Source organism: Mizuhopecten yessoensis, unplaced genomic scaffold, assembly GCF_002113885.1.
Source record: "Mizuhopecten yessoensis strain PY_sf001 unplaced genomic scaffold, ASM211388v2 scaffold9073, whole genome shotgun sequence".
NCBI lineage: Eukaryota > Metazoa > Mollusca > Bivalvia > Pectinida > Pectinidae > Mizuhopecten > Mizuhopecten yessoensis.
In genome coordinates this window covers 969,420-979,837 of record NW_018407865.1, presented here as the reverse complement: position 1 = coordinate 979,837, position 10,418 = coordinate 969,420, and the positions used below count along the sequence as shown (strand labels likewise).

The window sequence follows — 10,418 nt, the reverse complement described above, 5'->3', positions numbered from 1 at the left end:
CTACACATCTCTGGTGATGTCCCCCTATAGCTACACATCTCTGGTGATGTCCCCCTATAGCTACACATCTTTGGTGATGTCCCCCTATACCTACACATCTCTGGTGATGTCCCCCTATACCTACATATCTCTGGTGATGTCCCCCTATAGCTATTTATCTCTGGTGATGCCCCCCTATAGCTATGTATCTCTGGTGAATGTTCCCTCATTCCAGATTCAGCTCTGCTCACCATTGATCAATGCAGACACATTTTAAATACAAGAAGGAGCTTACAAATTAGTGAGTCTTGGTTTGTTGAAAAGTTCTGTGAGGTAGTCTTCGTCGGTATTCCATGTCTGGTATGGCTGACGGTAAACTCGTGACACATCCGGTACCAGGATTTCACCGACAACATCCTCTCCAGCTAGTGCCCAACTGTTCCAAACCCTAGGAAGCAGATAAAAGTTTTATCATGATTTCTATAAGATAAATTAATTTTGTGTATGATAATAATGTCACCATTATGATTTTTCAAGAAGTGCAAACAAGTATACAATCTTCAGAACACAGTCATATATCACAAGTATTGGAGGTACAAAACAGGTTGTCATGGTACATTATCATGAGCTTTGGCTGTTTTTCAATGTCTGTAATCCCTTGATGTTAAGTGCCTTCAGAGTACTTTTCTTGACAAAAGTTAAAGTAATATACAAATATTATTGTATTATAAAAGAAATAATCTTTTGAGTTTTTGAAAGGCTTTTAAAATCCAATACTTCCATACCTTTGTGAGCAACATGTTGACATGTGATCTTTCATGTATGTGTCATACACGCTTCGCTTCAGCAGGAATCCGAGTCCAGGGAATTCTTCAACTCGATATACCATTGTCCTGTCTCCGGAGGTGGTGTCGTAACCTGTACAGTACACAGTCAAACCTTGCAATCTGTCTATGTCTAAACTAAGAAATCATAAATTTCTTCTTTCAATTAGAAATACTGGTTCATAAATTTCTTCTATCAATTAGAAATACTGGTAAGACTGTGAATTGACAAACATTTTGAAATTCTGGATTATTTCAGTAAACATATGTTTAAGGAAGATAATAAGGCTTGTTTATGCCCCGGGGTGTAGGATAGAGAAATTCCACCCCAGGAGTTTATAAGTAGGTAAAGCCTGTGGTCTGCCCAAATTTCAAAATTCTGAGGGTGGAATTTCCTTGTCCTACACCCCTAGGTATGAAAAAGTACTTTTCACCAGAATTCTAACAGGAACAAGAGAAACGTCAATTCTCAGGTAAAAGTGTAACTCACAGGTAAACCCTGGTAGGTACTGACCGTTATAGTTCCAGGCGGACACTCCTAACAGGGTAGCATCAGACTCAACTATGACCAAACTTTGGCCTAGGAAGGACAGGAAGTCAGGAGCCAAAACGATCTCCTCCTCTAAAACTATCAGGTATTTCTGAAAGATTAAAACATGTAAAAGGCATCACAATGCTTTAATTGACAAACTTTAGAAAAGTTAATTTTTTTACAGACATTTTGTTTGATTTGAAAAACTAAATCATTTACACTGTCAACTTCAAAGTCAAAGGTCAAGTTAAACTGAAACATTGGACATGATGAACATAACAATGAGTTTACAAGGGGAAGAAGTGTGACTTTGTCTGACACTATTCTGACAGAATCAACTTAAAATCCATATACTTTCAAAGGTTCTGTAAGAAATACTCACAGCTTCAGGAATGAGTTTCCATCCCGCTGTCAATGCCTTCTGCATCTGGTCTAAACACAAAAAAATCTTTTAGGAAAACTGAGTTTCAATATGTGACTAATCTTATCATCATATGTATATAGTGTTACAATGTACCTGCACACCTGAACTTCTGACACCACAAAACCAGTCATTATCGGAATCTTTGTTCTGGGTTGATATTAATTTGATTTGTCTGCCAAATTTTTCATAAATATTTGGTACTTTGTAGTATTTACCTTTAAAATCAAAATGATTGATACACTTCAAGTAAGCAATACACTGAAAATAAGAGTCAACAATATACTGACGGTAACAGTTAACAATATACTGAAAGTAAGGGTCAACAATACACTGAAAGTAACAGTCAACAACATACTGAAAGTTAGGGTCAACAATACACTGAAAGTTAGAGTCAACAATACACTGAAAGTTAGGGTCAACAATATACTGAAAAGTAAGGGTCAACAATAGACTGAAAGTAAGGGTCAACAATAGACTGAAAGTAAGGGTCAACAATAGACTGAAAGTAAGGGTCAACAATAGACTGAAAGTAAGGGTCAACAATCCACTGATAGTAAGGGTCAACAATACACTGAAAAATAAGGGTCAACAATACACTGATAGTTAGGGTCAACAATACACTGAAAAATAAGGGTCAACAATAGACTGAAAGTTAGGGTCAACAATATACTGAAAAGTAAGGGTCAACAATAGACTGAAAGTAAGGGTCAACAATACACTGAAAAGTAAGGGTCAACAATACACTGAAAGTAAGGGTCATCAATATACTGAAAGTAAGGGTCAACAATACACTGAAAGTAACAGACAACAACATACTGAAAGTTAGGGTCAACAATACACTGGAAAGTAAGGGTCAACAATATACTGAAAAGTAAGGGTCAACAATAGACTGAAAGTAAGGGTCAACAATAGACTGAAAGTAAGGGTCAACAATAGACTGAAAGTAAGGGTCAACAATAGACTGAAAGTAAGGGTCAACAATACACTGAAAGTAACAGTCAACAACATACTGAAAGTTAGGGTCAACAATACACTGGAAAGTAAGGGTCAACAATATACTGAAAAGTAAGGGTCAACAATAGACTGAAAGTAAGGGTCAACAATACACTGATAGTAAGGGTCAACAATACACTGAAAAATAAGGGTCAACAATACACTGATAGTTAGGGTCAACAATACACTGAAAAATAAGGGTCAACAATAGACTGAAAGTTAGGGTCAACAATATACTGAAAGTAAGGGTCAACAATACACTGAAAAATAAGGGTCAACAATACACTGAAAAGATACACTGAAAGTTAGGTTCAACAATACACTGAAAGTTAGGGTCAACAATAGACTGAAAGTTAGGGTCAACAATACACTGAAAAATAAGGTTCAACAATACACTAAAAAGTAAGGGTCAACAATACACTGAAAAGTAACGGGTCAACAATACACTTAAGTAAGGGTCAACAATACACTGAAAAGTAAGGGTCAACAATACACTGAAAGTTAGAGTCAACAATACACTGAAAGGTAGAGTCAACAATACACTGAAAGAAAGGGTCAACAATACACTGGAAAGTTAGTGTCAACAATACATTGAAAGTTAGGGTCAACAATACCCTGAAAGTTAGGGTCAACAATATACTGAAAAGTAAGGGTCAACAATACACTGGAAAGTTAGTGTTAACAATACACTGAAAGTTAGAGGCAACAATACACTGAAAGTTAGAGTCAACAATACACTGAAAGGTAGAGTCAACAATACACTGAAAGGTAGAGTCAACAATACACTGAAAGAAAGGGTCAACAATACACTGGAAAGAAAGGGACAACAATATACTGAAAAGTAAGGGTCAACAATAGACTGAAAGTTAGGGTCAAAAATACAATGAAAGTAAGGGTCAACAATACACTGAAAGTTAGAGTCAACAATACACTGAAAGTTAGGGTCAACAATACACTGAAAAATAAGGGTCAACAATAGACTGAAAGTTAGGGTCAACAATACACTGAAAGTTAGGGTCAACAATGCACTGAAAGTTAGTCAACAATACACTGAAAAATAAAGTTCAACCATACACTGAAAAGTAAGGGTCAACAATACACTGAAAAGTAACGGGTCAACAATACACTAAAGTAAGGGTCAACAATACACTGAAAAGTAATGTTCAACAATACACTGGAAAGTTAGTGTCAACAATACACTGAAAGTTAGGGTCAACAATACACTGAAAGTTAGTCAACAATACACTGAAAAATAAAGTTCAACAATACACTGAAAAGTAAGGGTCAACAATACACTGAAAGTTAGGGTCAACAATACACTGAAAGAGGGTCAACAATAGACTGAAAGTTAGGGTCAACAATAGACAGAAAGTTAGGTTCAACAATACACTAAAAAATAAGGTTCAACGATACACTGAAAAGTAATGTTCAACAGTACACTGGAAAGTTAGTGTCAACAATTCACTGACAGTTAGGGTCAACAATACACTGAAAGCTAGGGTCAACAATATACTGAAAGTTAGGGTCAACAATATACTGAAAAGTAAGGGTCAACAATAGACTGAAAGTTAGGGTCAACAATAGACAGAAAGTTAGGGTTAGGGTTAGGGTTAGGGTTAGGAGTAAGGGTCAACAATACACTGAAAAATAAGGGTCAGCAATACACTGAAAGTTAAGGTCAACAATACACTGAAAGAAAGGGTCAACAATACACTGAAAGTAAGGGTCAACAATACACTGGAAAGTAAGGGTCAACAATATACTGAAAAGTAAGGGCCCACAATAGACTGAAAGTAAGGGTCAACAATAGACTGAAAGTTAGGGTCAACAATATACTGAAAAGTGAGGTTCAACAATACACTGAAAGTTAGGGTCAATTATACACAGAATTCACTGAAAGTTAGGGTCAACAAGACACTGAAAGTTAGGGTCAACAATAGACAGAAAGTTAGGGTTAGGGTTAGGGTTAGGGTTAGGAGTAAGGGTCAACAATACACTGAAAAGTAATGTCCAACAATACACTGGAAAGTTAGTGTCAACAAAACACTGACAGTTAGGGTCAACAATACACTGAAAGGTAGTCAACAATACACTGAAAAATAAAGTTCAACCATACACTGAAAAGTAAGGGTCAACAATACACTGAAAAATAAGGGTCAGCAATACACTGAAAGTTAGGGTCAACGATAGACTGAAAGTTAGTATCAACAATACACTGAAAGGTAGGGTCAACAATAGACAGAAAGTTAGGTTCAACAATACACTAAAAAATAAGGTTCAACAAGACACTGAAAAGTAATGTTCAACAATATACTGGAAAGTTAGTGTCAACAATACACTGACAGTTAGGGACAACAATACACTGAAAGTTAGGGTCAACGATAGACTGAAAGTTAGTATCAACAATACACTGAAAGGTAGGGTCAACAATAGACAGAAAGTTAGGGTTAGGGTTAGGGTTAGGGTTAGGAGTAAGGGTCAACAATACACTGAAAAATAAGGGTCAGCAATACACTGAAAGTTAGGGTCAACGATAGACTGAAAGTTAGTATCAACAATACACTGAAAGTTAGGGTCAGGGTCAACAATAGACTGAAAGTAAGGGTCAACAATACACTGGAAAGTAAGGGTCAACAATATACTGAAAAGTAAGGGTCAACAATAGACTGAAAGTTAGGGTCAACAATATACTGAAAAGTAAGGGTCAACAATAGACTGAAAGTTAGGGTCACCAATATACTGAAAGTTAGGGTAAACAATACACTGAAAGTTAGGGTCAACGATAGACTGAAAGTTAGTATCAACAATACACTGAAAGGTAGGGTCAACAATAGACAGAAAGTTAGGTTCAACAATACACTGAAAGTGAGGTTCAACAATACACTGAAAGTTAGAGTCAACAATACACTGAAAGTTAGGGTCAATTATACACTGAATTCACTGAAAGTTAGGGTCAACAATACACTGAAAGTTAGGGTCAACAATAGACTGAAAAGTAAGGGTTAACAATACACTGAAAGAAAGGTTCAACAATACACTGAAAGTTAGGGTCAACAATACACTGAAAGTTAGGGTCAACAATACACTGAAAGTTAGGGTCAACGATAGACTAAAAGTTAGGGTCCACAATACACTTAGAATTAGCATCAACAATACACTGAAAGTTCGGGTCAACAATACACTGAAAAATAAGGTTCAACAATACACTGAAAGTTAGGGTCAACAATACACTCAAAGTTAGGGTCAACAATACCCTCAAAGTTAGGGTCAACAATACACTGAAAGAAAGGTTCAACAATACACTGAAAGTTAGGGTCAATAATATACTGAAAGTTTGGGTCAACAATATACTGAAAGTTAGGGTCAACAATACACTGAAAGTTAGGGGCAACAATACACTGAAAGTTAGGGTCAACAATACACTCAAAGTTAGGGTCAACAATACACTGAAAGTTAGGGTCAACAATATACTGAAAAGTAAGGTTCAACAATACACTGAAAGTTAGGGTCAACAATACACTGAAAGTTAGGATCAACAATACACTCAAAGTTAGGGTCAACAATACACTCAAAGTTAGGGTCAACAATACACTGAAAGAAAGGTTCAACAATACACTGAAAGTTAGGGTCAACAATACGCTGAAAGTTAGGGTCGACAATACACTGAAAGTTAGGGTCAACAATAGACTGAAAGTTAGGGTCAGCAATATACTGAAAAGTAAGGGTCAACAATAGACTGAAAGTTAGGGTCAACAATATACTTAAAGTTAGGGTCAACGATACACTGAAAGTTAGGGTCAACAATACACTGAAAGTTAGGGTCAACAATAAACTGAAAAATAAGGTTCAACAATACACTGAAAAGTAAGGGTCAACAACACACTGAAAAGTAAGGGTCAACAATATACTGAAAGTAAGGGTCAACAATACATTGAAAGTAAGGGTCAACAATACACTGAAAGTTAGGGTCAACGATAGACTGAAAGTTAGTATCAACAATACACTGAAAGTTAGGGTCAACAATAGACAGAAAGTTAGGGTCAACAATACACTAAAAAATAAGGTTCAACAATACACTGAAAAGTTATGTTCAACAATACACTGGAAAGTTAGTGTCAACAATACACTGAAAGTTAGGGTCAACAATACACTGAAAGTTAGGGTCAACAATATACTGAAAAGTAAGGGTCAACAATAGACTGAAAGTTAGGGTCAACAATAGACAGAAAGTTAGGGTCAACAATACACTGAAAGTTAGAGTCAACAATACACTGAAAGTTAGGGTCAACAGTAGGGTCAACAATACACTGAAAGTTAGGGTCAACAATGGACTGAAGGTTAGGGTCAACAATAGACTGAAAAGTAAGGGTTAACAATACACTGAAAGAAAGGTTCAACAATACACTGAAAGTAAGGGTCAACAATACACTGAAAGTTAGGGTCAACAATACACTGAAAGTTAGAGTCAACGATAGACTGAAAGTTAGGATCCACAATACACTTAAAGTTAGCATCAACAATACACTGAAAGTTCGGGTCAACAATACACTGAAAAATAAGGTTCAACAATACACTGAAAAGTAATGTTCAACAATACACTGGAAAGTTAGTGTCAACAATACACTGAAAGTTAGGGTCAACAATACACTGAAAGTTAGGGTCAACAATATACTGAAAAGTAAGGGTCAACAATAGACTGAAAGTTAGGGTCAACAATAGACAGAAAGTTAGGGTCAACAATACACTGAAAGTTAGAGTCAACAATACACTGAAAGTTAGGGTCAACAGTAGGGTCAACAATACACTGAAAGTTAGGGTCAACAATGGACTGAAGGTTAGGGTCAACAATAGACTGAAAAGTAAGGGTTAACAATACACTGAAAGAAAGGTTCAACAATACACTGAAAGTAAGGGTCAACAATACACTGAAAGTTAGGGTCAACAATACACTGAAAGTTAGAGTCAACGATAGACTGAAAGTTAGGATCCACAATACACTAAGGGTCAACAATAACAATACACTGAAAGTTCGGGTCAACAATACACTGAAAAATAAGGTTCAACAATACACTGAAAAGTAATGTTCAACAATACACTGGAAAGTTAGTGTCAACAATACACTGAAAGTTAGGGTCAACAATGGACTGAAGGTTAGGGTCAACAATAGACTGAAAAGTAAGGGTCAACAATAGACTGAAAGTTAGGGTCAACAATAGACAGAAAGTGATGGTCAACAATACACTGAAAATTAGGGTCAACAATACACTGAGAGATAGGGTCAACAATACACTGAATTCACTGAAAGTTAGGGTCAACAATAGACTGAAGGTTAGGGTCAACAATAGACTGAAAAGTAAGGGTCAACAATAGACTGAAAGAAAGGTTCAACAATACACTGAAAGAAAGGTTCAACAATACACTGAAAGTTAGGGTCAACAATACACTGAATTCACTGAAAGTTAGGGGCAACAATATACTGAAAAGTAAGGTCCAACAATACACTGAAATAAAGGTTCAACAATACACTGAACAATACACTGAAAAGTAAGGATCATAAATACACTGAAAAGTAAGGATCATAAATACACTGAAAAGTAAGGTCCAACAATACACTGAACAATACACTGAAAAATAAGGGACAACAATAGACTGAAAGAAAGGTTCAACAATACACTGAAAATTAGGGTCAACAATAAGCTGAAAAGTAAGGTTTAACAATACACTGAAAAATAAGCGCCAACAATACACTGATAGTTAGGGTCAACAATACACTGAAAAGTAAGGGTCAACAATACACTCACCGATATAGTTCAGACTTCCCTCCAAGCTGTGATTATTGTAACTAAACAGATCAGCAAGTTCTGCATGTTCCACAGTTTTTTCATCCCACATCACCTATAACAACATATTTCAAACTTAATTATTTAAAAAGTTAGTTACTGCTGTAGGTATGTAAAGTTATCAGTTCAAAATGTGGAGTCTATTGAATGTATGTTAAATGCAAGCTTTTAGTTTCATCAATGTTTTTTTTGGGGTTCAAATTAGATTTTATTTCGCTGGCATCTTTTAGGAGGAATGCCAGGGTTAGGGTGGCCCGGGTTTATCTCTTTCATCATGTTGCCTCATACAGGAGGCAACTCTTCCCCTTCATTCACTCTTCTCTTTCGTTTCTTCTCTCAAGCAACCAATCATTCTATCTTTCATTCTCATACATTCTAATAATATTATTATTCAATTTAATCAAAGTTATATATCAAAATGTTAATGTACCTGACCCACAAACTTGAACATGTGTCAAGGTCATTTCTTTATATAAACTTGAGAGACCATCACCCCAGCAAGCTACATGTGTGTTGTTATAACAAAATGTTGACAGACAGACAATGGATGTCACGGCACAACAATAATCCATTTATCTCTCAATGTATATATATGGTCTGCCTTTATAAAAAGGAACTTTTATTGAAATGATTTCACCTTTGACCTTTGATATGACCTTGTATTTTGAGGTTCAGATTTGTGTTTTGTAATTGACTATCGTATTATAATACACCTTTCTATGAAGATTTTCAAAAAAAAGGAGTTTTGTGTAGTTCAAAAATCTAGTCCAGACATGTAAAGCATTGCCCTTGACCCTTGACTGTGACCTTGGAGGTAGATTCATGAGTGAAGTAAAAACAATATCTAGACACATTGATACAAAGGATTGCACAGAGCAAATTATATTCAGTATAGTGGGAAAGTAACATTCTGGACAAGTATTACTGTGAGTACTTTACATCTGAACCCTTGCTTTGACCTTGATCATAGCCTTTGATCCAAGGTATATGTACAGCCTGTCGGAATACTTAAAACATTAAACTGAATTCAGATGCTGTTCATAGGCAATATGAATGCCCACCATATTACAGGGAATTAACATGAATAGTGTAAGGGTCATAAATCATGTTATATGACCCAAAAGGATATTGCCTTGTTTACATAGTAACATTGCAAAGCAAATGTAAAAAATATCAATCAATGAATTCCAAAAAATATCATGCTCATCAGTTAAACCGATACCTGAACATAACGTAAAAGACTTAAAATACCAGTACTTCATCCAATAAAAAACAAGAGGCCAAGAGGGCCTGTATCGCTCACCTGGATACCTAAGCAATCATGGCAAACTATTCTCAAAATGAGATCAAGGGAATAGGCCAGACCCATAGGCCAATCCTTGTAGCATAGCTATATTACATTTTTCATGCCCAGCAATTTTATGTATGGTTATGGGGTGGGGATCTCAACTGTTTCCAAGCTTTGACTCAGAAACTAGGTCCCTAGAGTTGTGGCCAGACCCCAGGATCGATTCTAATATTGTGACTGCATTTGTCTCTTTTTGCCAAGCATTTGTATATATAGTTTTGGGGTGGGGATCTCAACCGTTTCAAAGTTATGACCCAGGGGCCAAGTCTGCAAGGGTGGGGCAGACCCTGGGACCAATTCTAATGTCATGACTGCATTCGTCTCTTTATGCCCAACAATTGTATATATAGTTTTGGGGTGGGGATATTAACCATTTCAAAGTTATGACCCAGGGGTTAAGTCTCCAAGGGTGGGGCAGTCCCCAAGGCCAACCTGGAAGCATATGTGCAATCATCTCTTTATACTCAGCAATTGTATA

At 36.3% G+C, this 10,418-nt stretch overlaps 1 protein-coding gene across 1 annotated transcript in view; it reads right to left on the bottom strand.

Moving 5' to 3' along the window:
* The window catches only part of LOC110457285 (protein O-linked-mannose beta-1,2-N-acetylglucosaminyltransferase 1-like), a 57,047-nt gene that overhangs the window by 13,722 nt on the left and 32,907 nt on the right, over positions 1-10,418 (bottom strand). The window contains exons 19-23 of the mRNA XM_021508489.1: positions 8,554-8,647; positions 1,718-1,767; positions 1,318-1,444; positions 765-897; positions 275-427 (exon numbers count right to left, since the gene is read on the bottom strand). Of these exons, the coding sequence (XP_021364164.1) occupies positions 275-427; positions 765-897; positions 1,318-1,444; positions 1,718-1,767; positions 8,554-8,647 (557 nt within the window). The remainder of the gene's footprint in view (positions 1-274; positions 428-764; positions 898-1,317; positions 1,445-1,717; positions 1,768-8,553; positions 8,648-10,418) is intronic.